At 45.5% G+C, this 17,489-nt stretch overlaps 1 protein-coding gene across 9 annotated transcripts in view; it reads right to left on the reverse strand.

The window, feature by feature from the left end:
* The window catches only part of Tmem43 (Transmembrane protein 43), a 138,989-nt gene that overhangs the window by 29,473 nt on the left and 92,027 nt on the right, over positions 1 to 17,489 (reverse strand). For all 9 annotated transcript variants that reach the window (XR_008610739.2, XR_008610737.2, XR_008610738.2 and 6 more), the window contains one exon: positions 1,842 to 1,954. Coding sequence is in view for 6 of the 9 variants with exons in the window: in XM_055066801.2 (XP_054922776.1) it covers positions 1,842 to 1,954 (113 nt within the window). In the remaining 3 variants the exon portion in view is untranslated. The remainder of the gene's footprint in view (positions 1 to 1,841; positions 1,955 to 17,489) is intronic.

Genomic DNA, 17,489 nt, shown 5'->3' on the forward strand with positions numbered 1-17,489 from the left:
TACACAACATTTTTTCACCACTCAGTCTCCTTTCTTTAGGTTACACTGGCTTCTTTGCAAGGCCTGTCGTTGTAAGGTTCAGAATGGAAAGGCTACTTCAGTCCTTGCTTCACCCTTCCTCAGGTTATGGGTAGTGGGATGGCTGTAAAGAATTACTACATGGAACACATTTCCTTCCCAATCATGTTTATCAGTACAGCCCTCTTCAGCTGGGCTCTTCCAAGCTTTTCCAGCATTTCTTCCTTCCATTTAGGACAGAATAGCACAGGGACAGACGACATGTCCTTGAAAACTGGAATGCATTTGTTATGCAGAGCACTGTTAAAACATGAGCATACTCTGGTGCATTCTGAAGTACAAGATCGGTTTCTTGGCCCTCAGTGTAAAAAACCAACACACATATCTATGACAATCAAGTTCTACACCTAAAAAAAGAAAAAAGGGCATCAAACAGAATTTTTCATGTCAGAGATAAGAATGCTATGCTCTGTTTAAGAACAAAAAAAAAAAGAAGAGAACTACATGAGAATAACATACTGGCAGCTTCTGTTCATTACAAACTAACATATGTACTGAGAAATTTAAACACCTGGCATTCATCTGCACTCCTTCACCACGTGCTGCCTTCTTTGCCGGCACCCCTTGGCATATAGAAATGATGGACAGGGGGGCTACTTTACGTCTATGTTTATAGTGGTATGAATGAGAGTGAGAGGCCCAATTTTTTGTTAGTCATATAAGCGATACGAGATGTACAGTGTTTACAAGAGGTATCTATACACCTTATGTGCGGTGAACATGCGGACAAGCCTTACTGAGAGACTGAGAGGGCATGAATATAATGGGAAACTTATGCACAAAGGCTGGCCCTTGGCAAAAGGCAATACTCTGAGCTGGCATAAAGATCAACCTAAGAATGTTATTGAAACACAAAAGACTGCACTGAGTCTACAACTGTGTCAGCACCGCTTCCATAGGCTTGGCAGAGAACAAATGGCATCTTCTTAGGCATGATCACAGGTAGCCTCTTTCATTGTCACAAGTTTTACTAAGAACGATGGACTATTAATGGCTGTGTGATGTATGTGTGCATATACCTTGCACGCTTTTCCCCATATTTGTTAGAATTCATCAATGACCCTAGCATGCTCTTCCGGTGTGTCCCATGTTCCAACACTACAAAATGAATTATGCAAATACAAGAACCCATCAGTGCACAAAGGACACAAACCGCAGAAACAATAAAAGAAGCATAAACACAGCATTGTGTTCCACCTATTAGGAAACGTGCCCACACGTATTGATGGAGTATTGTTCCTTCCTAGTGTGCCGTCACTGTTGGTGCTTCATCTTTTGAAAGTATTCATGGAACATCTAGGCAAAACAAGCACCAAACAAAGTATGCACAAGGCATGCACAGAAAGATATATGGCCACTCTCTCCCCTAACCTTTTTGTCTTATATCTTTCTCACGGCCACAGGTCAGCTCAGATGCCCACTGGGAGTTGAGACAGTTACGATGCTCATGGCCCTTCATTTCTGTCCTCCATTTCATCTTGCAGTATTTATGCCACTACCCTTGCGATTCTGACACAAATGCCAGCTTTCTGCATGTAAGATGCGCTGGCGTAATGCACAAGCTATCCATTTGCAGAAAGCAAGAAAACTTGGGCAATGATTTTGTTTCACTACAAGGACCACAACACGAGGGGAAATAATGGGCAAATAATAAGCAAATTTTTCGTGTTCTTTCTGCACTGATTCACCACTACAAAGCCACTATTACAAGCGCCTGAATTAGTGACGTGTTAAGCAAATGAGGTGTAATATTTTTACCTCACCTTTGGCTTCTCGGGTGTCCCACCAGATTCAGTCAGGTACACAAAGTTCTTGTTGCCTTGATCGGTGATTACAGCATCCAGAGGGTGGAAGTTATCAATCATGGAAATCAAACCTGCAGAGGAATCGCACAGTCCCACAAGATGCATGGATGGGTGCAGTGGCGACTATTTTTTCACTGGGTAACAAAGCTTGGCCAGTGCAAGTTAAAGTTGGCCCTGCTATTGCAACAGGTCTTTGCATATTTATGAGGTTCCCTTCACCACATCACACCTCTTAAAGCAAAGCTGGCTCCCCACTTTAGGTTTTTGGGACGAGTAAAGTGGACTGCAAACAGTGTGACCAAAGGTTGGTGGGCCAATTGTGATGACGCCAATGAATGTCCTTGGAAAAGCCTTAATGTGGGCTGCTAATGCGGGCCGCTCCTTAGCCGGTGCAAGGTCACCTTGTGGCATTAACCAACAGAATTAACGAATAAGTGTCCCCTAGCAGCTTATTTCTGCAGGTATATAATGGGAAACTATCACATGACTTTGATGATTATTTATCAATGGTTTCTGCACAATGTCTTTATTGCCCATCTGTCAGCAGCTGTCGCTACCGTTCACATGAGGAAAGGAAGTTTCAAACCTTCCATGCTTGACAGCTGCACATCAAATGGAAGCCACACTGATGCTGCTTGCACTCCAACAGACACTGAGCCCACATATGCACATTGAATTAAAACAAAATGTTTTTCAAGAAAGTTGACTCCAATGAAAACAGCACATTCACACACAATCGATTTGCCAGGAAAAGTGAGTAGGATATTACTGACACTGAGCATATGTGTACAGTAATATATGCAAGATTAACATGCAGAAGACAAAGATAATTATTGCTCAATAGCCTGGCAAGGAACAAGAGTTCAGGATCGCCAGTCAGCCTCTAGAGTCTCTGAAGGAGTATGCTTATCTAGGTCAATTACTCAAAGGTGACAGGACCCCGATTATGAGAAGGAAATTCACAGAAAAATAAAAATGGGTTGGTGTGCATACGGCAGACATCGCCAGATCCTGATTGGACGCATACCATTATCATTGAAAAGAAAGGTGTATGACTAATGCATTCTACTGCTGCTAACATATGGGGCAGAAACTTGAAGGTTGACAAAGAAGCTCGAGAACAATTTAAGGGCCACGCAAAGAGTGACGGAACGAAGAATGTTATGCGTAATGTTAAGAGAGAGGACGAAAGTGGTGTGGATAAGAGAGCAAACGGGAATAGTCGATATTCTCATTGACATTAAGAGAAAAAAAAAATGGAGCTGGGCAGGCCATGTAATGCATAGGATGCATGACTGGTGGACCATTAGAGTTACAGAATGGGTGCCAAGAGAAGGGGAGCGCAGTGGAGGGTGGCAGATAACTAGGTGGAGTGATGAAATTAGAAAAGTCACAGGTGCAAGTTGGAATCAGTTGGCACAGGACAGGGGTAATTGGAGATCGCAGGGAGAGGCCTTCATTCTGCAGCGGACATAATATAGGCTGATGATGACGAATGCAATACTGAATTAAAATGAAATTGAGAGTGAGATGGAATTCTCTTGGTTCGGGCTAGAACATCATGAAATAAAGCAAGACACACTGACGACGAAAGATTTTTTGGCTCCCACACAAATCTGAACAAGACTTCTGTGTTGGAGCTAAAATGTCAACTTTAAAAAAATCTTTTGTGGTCAGTGTCTTGTTTTATTTCATCAATACTGAATTAAGAATAGCAATAGTATGCCTTTGCCTACAACACTCCATCTGCCTTCCATAATTTCACATGTAAAAAAGCTTTTCATTGAGCAAATTTCTGCCTGCTAGTGTGTGGAGAGGCAACTAAGAGCACAGCAAAAACGCTAACGCAAATAGTAATGCACTGCGCACCCCGTGAAGACAATTCTCATGAAGTGCAAGCACTGCATGCACCATGCTCACTGCCGCCACCACCACCTGTGACTCCCTTATGCACAGCACAAGTGGACAACTTGCATAAAGGCCCAAGTTGAACAAAAGGCCTGAATGGGAACCAATCTTACAAATAAATACTGCTCATAAGGGAGCAAGACAGTTCAGAGAGGACTTTCACTGCAGCTAGGCAATCCCAGTCTACATTATAAAAATGAACTTGTTGCAGAGTAAGTTGGTGTGATTTTTTTTTTGCAATTCTTTTCAACAGCGTAAACAACACACAGGGAGTGCCTCCCTTTTATCAACGCTTTCATTATCATGCCTATTGAAATTGATCAATTTGATCGACAGTTTCTTTCTACACATTGTTAAAGTTTTCCTTGGAATTATTCTACCAACAATGCCATGCACTGTCTGAAATGACGATTGAACTTTAGCTATTTGTCAGACTTGATCATTTTTGGCTGATTTGAGAGTCTGAATATACACAATTTCGACTGGAGGTTTCGTCGAAATTAGCCTCTAGTGTAACAATGCAAAATATTCACTTTGGTCAACTCGGCAACATAATTTTTAAATGACAATAGTAGGGAATAAATGAGAGAAGAAGGGGAACCGATAGGCTCGATTTTGTTAAATATGACCACATAAAGCTTACAGACAATGAAGCCAAGGAAAGCATCGGTGAAATTAACTGTGGTTAAAACTGGAATGTAGAAGATAATGAGGAAAGGTGAAATGAAAGCACACGAAAAGATAACTTGTTGCTCCTGAAAGCCAAACCCTCTACGTCCGCATTATGCATGTATTGCACTACCATAAACATAAATACTGGTGAACATAAATACTAGTACTATAAATAAATACTAGTAAACATAAAAACAGTAGAACCTCGTTGATGCATTCCCGTTATGTACGTTTTCCGGCGCGCACTTAGCTTCTGACTTCGGTACCAGCAAACCTCCGGAGTCGTCGCACGCCACATTCACATCTACCGCTGCCAAACCTACTGCAATAACCATCTTCAGCTATCCGTTTTACAGCACGTGGTGCATAGTACCATCGGTAGCTTACTGCACGCTTTTAGTAGGAGATAATCCCAAGGCGCCACCGTTCTCTGATACAGGTGGCACTATGTGGCCATCACGTTTCATTTTGGCGGCATCTGGCTTTGCCCACCAGCTTGATTTCCCTTTTTTTCCTGTGGCCCTCTTAAAACGCCATTGATAGGGAAACAACAAAATGAGTCTCGGGCCGGTGCAGCACCACCAGCTCGACGCACGTCGGCGTCTAGTGCCACAATGATCCACGCGACGCTTCGCATTACATAGGTGTCAACAATGGTCGAGTGAAAAATTTTTTTTAGTTACTTCAGATCATATGTTTTCCCGGTAGCCATGGTAGCTCAATTGGTAGAGCATCACACACGTAATGCAAAGATGTGGTATCGTTCCCCACTTGCAGCAAGTTGTTTTTTTTCATCCACTTTCAATTCCATTAATTTATCATTTCTTTAATTCAGTTAGTAAGTACAAGTAACTCCCTCTGTGTTGTCCTTGATGTCTTTGTTTGTTGGCTTCTTATGATAGGTTTTCCCGGTTAGTACGATTTTCATTGCATTTTTTTTTCCAAAACGTATGAACAAGGTTCTACTGTGCTAGTAAACTAGGACTAGTTATACTACACTACGTTATGATGAGCAAAATGAGAACAAGGTGAAAGGGGGAGCCAACGTTTCGACAAGTGGACTTGTCCTTTTCAAGGCGCCATATGCTTTCCTCGTCACAGTATATATAGTAGGGTTCTTCTAAAGAGGAGAGGGGGTAAGGCGGGTGGGTGCGACAACGAGAGAAGGTGTGCTAGCGGCGAGGATGTAGAATTGAGAATAAAGGAGTGCTGTGCACAAGGCCGGTGACATGGCCATCCGTCAGCTATGTGTCAACGGCGTGCACAGCACCCCTCTATTACCTGTTTTGCTGGTGGTCGTGGGCTATCGTGCCTCTGAAAGAGATGATAGTAGTAGTGGCAGAAATCGGGGCTCGTGAAAAGAAAAGTATGTAAAAGAAAATACTGACATGGAATAAATAAATAAATAAAAGGAAGAAAGACGGAAAAAAAACTATGTGTTGTTGCCTATAGCTTGAAATTTAGCATAGTGAATAGATTCTAAAGCTCTCTTTGAAACGTTTATGCCTATTGGTTGCAATGTCTTGAACATATTGGATAAGGTATGATTCTCTGTATTTTTTTTTCTCGTTCAGAACATAAATTTGACTGTAAGATGTAGAGCTTAAGTTCGTCAAAGTTATGACCTGGTTGGTTGAAATGCTCGGTGATGGCTTTGGGAAACTTTTTAGCTGTGTCCAGGCAATGTCCGTTTAATCTGACGTTCATCGATTGTCCCGTTTCACTGATATATTGTTTCTTACAGAAGGAACATTCAAGCTTATGAATCACATTCGAACTTGTACAAATAAAGCTAGTTTTGACTTCGTGTGTATAACTGTTTACGGTGCTTTTAATTTTAATGTCCCTTTGAAGGTGTCTGCAGGTTTTGCACCTGGGGCGACAACATGCTTTTATTACAGGGAACGATGCTGGCTGACTTTGCGTGCACTAACATGTCTTTAAAGTTTCTGTTGGGGTGATAGGTAACCCTTGGTACATCCGTGAACGCTTATCTCATATGCTCGTTACTTGATAATGTAGGGTGGTATTTTCTTAGGCTGTTGTTTATGTTTGGGAGTGCATTAGAATATTTTGTTATAAAGCTGGCGGTCTGTCAGATTCTAGTGTGGGCTGTCTCTTCGCCAATTCCGACTGTCTCTCCAATCTTGACGCGGCATCATAAGCTCTATCAAGAGCAACTTGGGGATAGTTCCTTTCTTCTAGCGTTGTTTTAAGGTCATTTAGGTGGTGGATATAATCGCTGTCTTCACTGCAGATTCTTTTTATTAGTTTAGCTTGTCTGAAAAAATTCCTTGCTAGCAGACTCCAGCTGACTAGTGCGAATGTGCAAACATCGACTCCCGTTTCTGTAAATGTTTTCGGTCAAAAAAACAACTCATCTTCAGCTAATTTCCACGCCATTCGACGCAGTTCGTTTTGAGGGGCACGCTGACACCACGTTCTTGCCAGTGGGTGGTCACTTCGCCATTTATCGGGACTTTTTACCCCGACCCCGCTACACGATTTCTAGGCCTATTCGACTAGTCCTGCTTTCCCGGAGAAGGCGCATCGACGAGGCCTAGCTCTAGCACACCGCCGAGCGCCCAATACTCCCAAGAATGTCCATGCAAGTGACGGTAGAGGGGGAGGACATCACCCCCGAGGAGTGCCTGCAGTCCAGATAGAGCCCGGCCAATTCGAAGCGCACGTCACGAAGCCAGCTTGGCATCAGCATTCGGGCAAGTTCCACATCATGTGGCAGCGGCTGTGGCAGCTCCCACACCCCCGCCGACGGTGGCATCAAGAAACGGCTCGCTGCAGCATCGATGCTCCTCGACTGCCCAGCGCATTAAGATCATCATCCGCCCCAGAGGCGGGATGAACGTCAGGAGGGTCAGCCAGATCAAGGTGACCCAGGCACTAGCCATGGCGGCTCAGCTTGCCCCGGCCGAAATGGAGGGGAACATTGTCTGCCCCAATGTGGTCCAAAACATCTCTGTCGTGAGTACGCAGACGGAGAAGAACGCCCGCGCTCACGCGGGGGTGAAAGCTCTACTCGTGGGGCCCACTCTATACGAAGTCAACTCGTACTTGGCGGCGCCGGATAACATGTGCAAGGGGAGCATGTGAGGCGTCGACCTCGACTTTGACAACAACCAGCTGCACAACATGATTGCCCAGCCAAGGAATCCCAAGGCCCTCAATATGAAACGCATCAAGGACACCACCATGATCGTCATTCTTTTCGTCAGACTCAAAGCGCTGAACTAAGAATGTGCGGCGCCAGCATGCTTTACTGTAGGCTCTACAGACACCAGACGGACGTTTCCTACGCCTTCGGGAGGCTGGGTCACGACACTGATGTGTGCCCGGCCCTGGAGAAAACAATTTGCAGGGATGTGGACTCGGGTCGCCTGGCGAACACCATGAGTGCTTACCCAAGTGCGCCCTCTTCGGGGGGCCTCATCTCACGGCGGACAAGGCCTGCGAACAACGCTTACAAGTGCCCTACGTCATTTGTTGCAAAAGGAGGCAGCAAAAGTGCACCGAGAAAACACCTGCATTGCAGGTGACGTCCAGCTGCCAAGTACGTGATCCGAGTGTGCCCAGGGCGTCCTTGAGGGGACGCTCCACCACTCCAGCTGGCCGCTGCAGCCGGTCCAGAGAACGCTTCTGCTCCAGGGGGCGCTCTTGCTCGAGGGTCAGGATCCAGGAGACCACCTAGCTGGGCTTATCGAGTCAAGCAGAAGCCTCCAAAGGTAACATAGGGTTCGCTGTCAGAGCAGAGCAATCCTAGAGTTGTTAATTTAGAGCAGGAGAACGCGCAGCTCAGCACTGCGATGTAGCAGCTGAGCCGAGTTCGAGTCCTTTCGCAAGTCATGGTTGTCCGCACCATCCGCGCCGGCTCCCAGAAAGCTCGTTGTGGAGGCGCCGGTGCTGGCACGGTCCGCCAAGAAGCAGGCCCTCGCAGCCCCTGATAAGGGAAAAGGGGACCTTGAGGAATTCCAAAGCAAGATTAGGAACTCCATGAAGGACACCTGTCAGTGTCAGTGAGTCAGTACACAGCCTCCAAGGCTCAGTTATGAACTTAATAGAACTGGTGGTGAACACCCTCGAGAGCAAGGTCAACACCCTCGAAACTAGGGTCGGTATCGGGAAGTCAATTTCCAGCTCCTTGGGCGCAGTTAGAAATGGTCTACCCTCAGAGGTAGAGGGTTTCAAATGCAATAAGCAAGCCCTTATAAACCCTATAAGCAAGGTCATGCAAAAGCTTTCCAAACATGGCGGGTCAGGATAAAGGATTCCTAATCTGGCAGTGGAACTGCGCCGGGTTCTTACCAAAAAGGGTGGTCCTGCAGCAGTTTGTTCGTCCACGCAAGCGTAAACTGCGCATCATTTTATTACAGTAAACTCTCAGAGAGACAGTTTCGCTGCAAGGTTACAGGGCTCATTCCATCTTTGCCGTGAGCAGGAGTGGCATTTGCTTCCTCGTGTCGAAACGATGTTCTTTTGTCATACACTCCATGCACATAGACCATAGCAAGGTCGTGCGTTCGCTAATTGAAATCGTTCCCAATGCCTGGCTAAAATCCAACATCTTTATTCTCAACATATACAGTTCTTCCAGGGACCAAAGACACCACTTCGTGTCCCTTGTGGCGAAGGCTGCGGGGCTGGCATCGAGCTCTCCACTGGTGGTCGCGGGTGACCTTAATGCCCCGCACTGCGAGTGAGGCCACCCATCGTCGACCGCGAAGAGGAGCGACCTCTGGGAAATGGCCGCCGATCATGCGCTCTTACTCTTGACAGACCCGTCCTTCCCCACCAGAATGGGCACTTTGATCACCAGGGACTCCACGCCGAATCTCACCTTTGTCAAGGGGGTGCGTGGAGCCAACACTGTGGAGTAACCTGCATGAGAACTTGGGTAGCGATCACTTCATCCTGGCCACCTCCTTCGAGGTGTCAAACAGGCCAAACAGGTGTCGAGGTGTCCGACCAATTCGTGGCGCCCGTGGTAGATCACAAGGGCAACCACCTTAGTGCCGTGTCGGTGCGGGGCTCATCCCCAGCACTTGCGGAACAGGTCACGGTGGCCCTCACACTCAGGGATGGGAGCAGACTGCATGTCTACATGGATTCTCAGTTGGCAGTCAGAGCCTTCGCCACGGGTTCGGTCTAGAGGGAGGCGGCCACCCTGCTTTGTGGCAGGCGCGTCGCCTCCCACGTCATCACTTCGTTCCTGGCCCACATGTGGCCTCGGGTCTCCCCCATCGTTCCCAACGCCAACGAGCTGGCCCACGCCCGTGCGCGTGAACTTACCCACCGTGCTGGGGAAAAATCACTCACGGGCACAGACGCAGACACCGACGCAGGGCTCCACAACGACTCACTCCACACGTTCAACATTACAAAGCACTATCAGCTTGGCAGGAAGGTTTATTTTCAATTCGTGCAGCTGGCGCACATCCCCATCATCTCTTCTAGAAGCTGCAGAACTGGAAAACCTTGCAATAAGGCATTACCGGGACAGAATGAAATTTTTCTTTTTACTCTATAACAGTCAATTCATCACCACCACCACCATCATCATCATCAGCCTGGCTATGCCCACTGCAGGGCAAAAGCCTCTCCCATACTTCTCCATCTACCCTGGTCACGTGCTAATTGTGGCCATGTTGTCCATGCAAACTTCTAATCTCATCTGCCCACCTAACTTTCTGCCGCCTCCTGCTATGCTCCCTTCTCTTGGAATCCAGTCCGTAACCTTTAATGACCATCGGTTATCTTCCCTCCTCATTACATGCCCTGCCCATGCCCATTTCTTTTTCTTGATTTCAACTAAGATGTCATTACCTCGCATTTGTTCCCTCATCCAATCTGCTCTTATCTCTTAACGTTACACCCATCATTCTTTCCATAGCTCGTTGCATCGTCCTCAATTTAAGTAGAACCCTTTTCGTAAGCCTCCAGGTTTCTGCCCCATAGGTGAGTACTGGTAAGACACAGCTCTTATACACTTTTCTCTTGAGGGATAATGGCAACCTGATGTTTATGATCCGAGAATGCCTGCCAAATGCATCCAAACGCATCCCAGCCCATTCTTATTCTTCCGATTATTAAAGTCTCATGATCCGGATCCGCGGTCACTACCTGCCCTAAGCAGATGTATTCCCTTACCACTTCCAGTGCCTTGCTGCCTATCGTAAACTGCTGTTCTTTTCCAAGACTGTTAAAGATTACTTTAGTTTTCTGCATATTCATTTTTGGACCCACCTTTCTGCTTTGCCTCTCCAGGTCAGTGAGCATGCATTGCAATTGGTCCCCTGAGGTACTAAGCAAGGCAATATCATCAGCGAATCGCAAGTTACTAATGTATTCTCCGTTAGGTCTTATCCCCAATTCTTCCCAATCCAGGTCTCTGAATACCTACTGTAAACACGCTGTGAATAGCAGGAGAGATCGTATCTCCCTGCCTGATGCCCTTTATTGGGATTTTGTTGCTTTCTTTATCTACGGTGGCTCTGGAGCCGCTATAGATATCTTTCAGTATTTTAACACACAGCTTGCCTAGACCCTTATTTCGTAATGCCTGCATGACTGCTGAGGTCTTGACTGAATCAAACGCTTTCTTGTAATCAATGAAAGCTATATATAAGGGTTAGTTATACTCCACACATTGTGAATATGGCCTATTGTTGAGTGGCCTTTACAAAATCCTGCCTGGTCATTTGGTTGACGAAAGTCTAAGGAATAGATAAAACATTATATATTCTACTGGCTAGCCACCACTGCAAGCGCTTTTATCACAACAAAAAGGTTAGGGATTCCTTCCTGCAGGACCAATGCATTTAAAAATTTCCTTTTCCCACACACAATTTCTGAATAGAACGCATTACCTGCCACAACTGTTGACTGTCCAATGGTTTCCTCCTTTCTTTCTGCACTTTGTGAATACATCATAGCATTCATCCCTCTTCTCTACCCGTCAAATCATGATTGTGAAAAGATTTATCTTATGCTGTTTGTTATGCAGATTCTTGTTGAGTGTCTGCTATCTTGTTTCATCTTATTTCATACTTGTGCTTTGTTCCAAATGCCCACTCCTGCCCAAGGCCTGGTAACAAGGCTGGCAGTACTTGTAAAATAAATATAATAAATTCTTCCTCGTATATGGCCTTGAACCTTCCTGTACACTTGATATAGTTGTCTATTACCGACCTTATTCATCGTGTGAACATTACTGTCCGAGTCTTCCAGATACGTTGAGGAATGCCGCTAGCTCACCAGCTTTTTTACGATTGAAGACCGATGGCAGCAAAAGATCCGTCACGATGACGACTGATCCACCAGCGCATATCAGCTGGACTCTTTAGTCTGGCTCTGGATATTGCTACACGTGTGTGCCATCATTCGAGAAAAGAGGAGGAAGAACAAACTGGGCTCACGCTGTTGTAAATATAACCTGTAAATAGTTGCTCATCTTACTGACTCGTTCTTCATGTAACATTGTGGTGGAGGTGGAATGTTCCCCATCCTCGCCACGGAGCTCCAAAGCGGCCACACCGTCGTCTTCTCAGCCATGGTTTCTGATGGAACCACCCCGTTGCCACCTACACCTGCGGCGCCTACCACAATGTACGTTACGGTTCCTAGTCTCCGTGATCCTGGGACATTCTCCACCCAAAATGACATTGACATGGATGACTGGCTCAGCATGAATGAGTGTGTTAGCCAAAGCCACCACTGGGACCCTACCATCATGCTTGCCAATGTGATCTTTTACCTGGATGGGACACCACGTGTCTGGTTTCGCACCCATGAGGTCGAGCTCTCCAGCTGGGAGATTTTCAAAGAGAGGCTTCGCGACGTATTTGGCAACTTGTCAGGTTGCCAACAGGCTGCGCAAAAAGAGCTTGCCATCCATGTCCAGTAGCCGACCGAATCGTATGTCTCCTACATACAGGAAGTCGGCTGGGCACGTCGGCTGGCCTCCTGTCAACATGAGGCTAAATCCGTTCCTGTTCTTCATGCAGTTCCTTCTTGGCTGGACAGTGACGGTCGGCGCATTACAAGATGCAGCACAGCCGTTTATCATCGCTACCGCCCCTGCTCATGATTACGCACATGACTGGCAGCACCACAACAACACCTGGGCGTCATCGCGCCGTGGACTACCGACGTCACCCGCAGCTATAAAGAGCCCGCTTTGGTCACGACAGTTCAGTGGGCACGTCGGCTGGCCTCCTGTCAACATGAGGCTAAATCCGTTCCTGTTCTTCATGCAGTTCCTTCTTGGCTGGACAGTGACGGTCGGCGCATTACAAGATGCAGCACAGCCGTTTATCATCGCTACCGCCCCTGCTCATGATTATGCACATGACTGGCAGCACCACAACAACACCTGGGCGTCATCGCGCCGTGGACTACCGACGTCACCCGCAGCTATAAAGAGCCCGCTTTGGTCACGACAGTTCAGTGGGCACGTCGGCTGGCCTCCTGTCAACATGAGGCTAAATCCGTTCCTGTTCTTCATGCAGTTCCTTCTTGGCTGGACAGTGACGGTCGGCGCATTACAAGATGCAGCACAGCCGTTTATCATCGCTACCGCCCCTGCTCATGATTACGCACATGACTGGCAGCACCACAACAACACCTGGGCGTCATCGCGCCGTGGACTACCGACGTCACCCGCAGCTATAAAGAGCCCGCTTTGGTCACGACAGTTCAGTGGGCACGTCGGCTGGCCTCCTGTCAACATGAGGCTAAATCCGTTCCTGTTCTTCATGCAGGTTAGTAACGAAGCTTGTACTGAGAAATCGGACAACCCGTGCTTTTTCCAGCTGCCGTGCCCACACTGTCTTTGCACTCTCTGTTTGAATGTTCGAAATGTACTGTCGCTACTGATAAGTGGGGACGTGGAACCGAACCCTGGTCCCACGGTAGACCAACAACTCACTGAGTTACTTAAAGGGCAAAAAAGCATCCAAAACAGACTCGACGAAATTGAATCCAAGCTTAACATTGTTGAGGCAGCCACATTAGCTATCACAGAAGTTAAAACTGAGGTGCTTAGGCTTGAAGGGACTATTCGAACTACGGAAAGTAAGCTGATAGAACAAGAAGACCGATCCAGGAGAAATAACATTATTGTGTTCGGTGTAAAAGAGCAAGATGATGAAATGACAGATGATTTGACTGAAAAGGTGGTTAACGGCGTTTTCAGCAAGACCCTAGACGTGACTGTTTCTTCGGTCGAACGGATTCACAGGATAGGCCGCAAGCAACTCAACAAACGCCGTCCCGTGATAATAAAACTGACGAACCACCGTGAAAAGATGGCCATATTGAAAAATTGTCGCAGGCTGAAAGGGAAAGATGTCTCGATTTCGGAAGATTTCTCAGCCCCAACCAGACTGAAACGTCAGAAACTCTGGCAGAGCACCTCAGAATTAAGAAAAGCAGGCGGAAAAGCCCAGTTGGTCTACGACAAAATTAAAGTTAATGACGAACTGTTCGAATGGGATGCTACAGAAAATAAAAGGGTTCCTGTTAGAAAGCCTGACGTCAGCAAGAAGCAATGAACTGAAACTGGCAATAAACAACCATTTTGTTGCCTGAACCTTAATGCTCGTAGCATTATGAATAAGTCCGAAGAAATACAAAGCATCATTCTGACGTACAAACCACATTCAATAATAATAACTGAGACTTGGCTGCACAGTGAAATCAGCGACGATGAGGTAACGCCACCGGGCTATCAAATTCACCGCACGGATAGGGATTCCCGAGGCGGTGGTGTCGCAATTATCTTTCAAGAAACGCTACACGTGGAGAAGCTTCCTGGCGTACCTGGTATCGAGAACGTAATCTTAAAAGCCTTTCTTGATGACCTTAGTCTCGTAGTAGCAGGATTTTACAGGCCGCCTAACTCAGGTAATTCCCTTTTTGAGAAACTTAATGAATTTTTATGCGCTAGCAAAAGTTATTCTTGGAATTTGATTCTCGGTGGCGATTTTAACGTACCGTCCATAAACTGGAACAGTAAATTCCCAGACCCTTTATGCAGCTCTGCCGAGCCTTTTGTTGATATTATTCTTTTCCATGACCTAACACAACTAGTTACTGAACCAACACGGATACAAGGGGAAACCATGTCTATTTTAGATCTTTGTCTTGTCAGCAATAGCATCCTTAATCGCAGCCCGAAAACGTATGTTCTTGACGGTATATCCGATCATAAGATGGTAAGCTTATATGTAGATTTCAATTGTATAAAGAAAATCAAGAAACAGGCATCTATGGTACCGAATTTTGCGCGTTCTGATGATGTGAGTATATTGGACCAGCTTGATATCTCGTTTTCACAATTTGTTGTCCTCTCTGAGTCTGGGGAAATTTCCGTTGATGATTTGTGGCTTTTCTTCAAAAACCTTGTTTTAAGGTGCATACAAGATTTCGTACCATTCCGAGTGAAGTGTGTGCAACGCTCAAACCCATGGATGACCAAAGACATTGTACGCTTGGGACGAAAGACGAAAAAGATCCGAAACTTCGTCGTAGTCCCTCCGAAGATACCGCACAAAGACTTTCCGACATGCGCAGACAGTTAAAACACGCTATCAAAAATGCTACGTTACATTACGACAGTGTAACTATGAAAAACTTTCTTCTTTCGTCCCGGCAAAATTTTGGCGTCATTTCAAACAAAAAAAGAGTACAGTATCGAATCTATGTATTGATGGTAGACCTGTTACGGATCCATTTGCCATTGCGAGTTCATTCAATGATTACTTCTGTTCAGTGTTCACGAAAGATGACGGCAATCAGCCACACTTTACACTACCTCACGAATGCCCTGCTATAGGTGACGTATCAATAACTGAGGAAGGCGTTCTCTCGCTTCTTTTGAAAGTGGACAGCAAAAAATCCCCTGGAATAGACGGCATACCGAATGCCTTCCTCATTAGGTATGCCGAATGGTGCTCAAAATATTTAACTATAATATTTAAAGAATCCTTACGGCGAGCAGAACTTCCACATGATTGGAAGTATGGAAGAATCGTCCCCGTTCCTAAATCACAAAATCCATCACATATTGCGATATACCGGCCGATCTCCATTTTATGCACATGTGTGAAGACACTTGAACATGTCATTTTTAAACATATATCGGAATTTCTTGAAAATAACAACCTGATCGATTCCAGACAGCATGGTTTTCGCAGGAACCTGTCAACGGTAACACAACTGCTCGAAACCATTCATGATTTTGCCGCATCATTAGATAAGCAAAGCCAGGTAGACATTATATTCTTAGATTTCGAGAAAGCCTTTGATCGCGTGTCCCATCCTAAACTGCTTATCAAAATGAAATCAATATTCAAGAACACTACATTAATACCCTGGATAGAAGCATATCTTTCATTGTGACAGCGGAGTGTTTCCACCGACAGCATTAGTTCCAGTCCGGCCCCAGTTTTGTCAGGCATACCGCAGGGTTCCATCCTGGAACCACTGTTCTTTTTAATGACATTACTCAAGACATACCAGTGAAAACTAAGTTGTTTGCTGATGATTGTATATTGTATAATGTAATTCAGTGTCCGAATGACCAGGCTCTTCTAAATTCATCTCTATCTAAAATAGACCGTCGGTGTTCTGAGTGGCAAATGAAGGTAAATGAGAAGAAAACCGTATCAATGACAATAACAAGAAAACGGATTCCCCTACACTTCCAATATTCAATAAATGGCCGCAGTCTTTCTTCAGTAGAGAGTTACAAATACTTGGGTGTCATGATCATGCCTGATCTCAGGTGGAACACACATATCAACTACATACAAAAAAAGGCCATGCAGAAGCTTGGGTATCTCAAACGTTTCCTACGTCAGTCGACAGAAGAAATAAAGTTACTGGCATATAAAACATTTATTAGGCCGATTCTTGAATATGCTTCCGTCTTATGGGACCCATTTACTGAATTAAATATAAGAAAACTTGAAAGTGTCCAAAGAAAATCAATAAGATTCGTCTTTAATTCACACAGCTGGCACACATCTCCGACTCAGCTGCTAGAAAAAGCTAATTTAGGAACACTTCAACTAAGACGTCATCGTGATAGGTTGCAATATATGTATTTAATATATCATGATAATTTGCGTATCAATAAGGAATTGTACATTCAACAGGTGACTCGTCGTTCCACAAGAGGAAATCACTCGAGAAAGGTTAAAGAATTCGCCTGCAGAACCGATTGCTTCAGTAATTCATTTTTTCCTCGAACTATTCGAGAATGGAACCGTCTCAATGCACACATTGTCGAGAAACCCACCATGCAGTCATTCTTAAGTGCTTTATAATTCCATCAGCCTTCGATTTTCAGCAACACTTATCATCTCGCGACATATGCTATGGTTCTGCCGCAAAATGCTTCGATAAGTGATGAATTACAGCAGTTTGTCATATCGAGCGACCCGCATGCGCAACTTGAATGGTCCGTGTTCTGATTAATCTTTCCTTGTCAAGCACTCTGTCAATATATCATTGTACAATTTTATATCTGTAGCACGTGTTTGTATGCAAGTGACATGCAAACTATCGGTCTTTCGCTGCTTTTCAGTGTGTAGTGCGAGCCTTGTGTAATGTGTTCTTGTCTGTTATTTTTGATAATTTTTTCATATGTACTGTCCACTCCTGCCTACGGCCTTCTCTGAAGGCTCGCAGTATTTCTCAAATAAATAAATAAAATAAATAAAGTGCTCGTGCTTTGCCGGAAAGTCGACGAGCACATGACCGAGGTTGACAAGGTGGGCCATATCCTAAAAGGCATCGCGGAAGACGCCTTTAATTTGCTAGTCTATAACGATGTTTCTACCGTCGATGCCATCGTCAAAGAATGCCGCCGCTTCGAGGTAGCCAAAAGCCACCGCGTCGTCCCACACTTTTCCCGGATCTCAAACACCCCTGCCACATCCTCTTGCTCCGCTCTTACTGCCACACAACCATTTCAAGAGAACGCCACCTGCATCGTTCACCATGAGA

The sequence above is a fragment of the Dermacentor andersoni genome, chromosome 6 (genome assembly GCF_023375885.2).
Source record: "Dermacentor andersoni chromosome 6, qqDerAnde1_hic_scaffold, whole genome shotgun sequence".
In the NCBI taxonomy this organism is placed as follows: Eukaryota; Metazoa; Arthropoda; class Arachnida; order Ixodida; family Ixodidae; genus Dermacentor; species Dermacentor andersoni.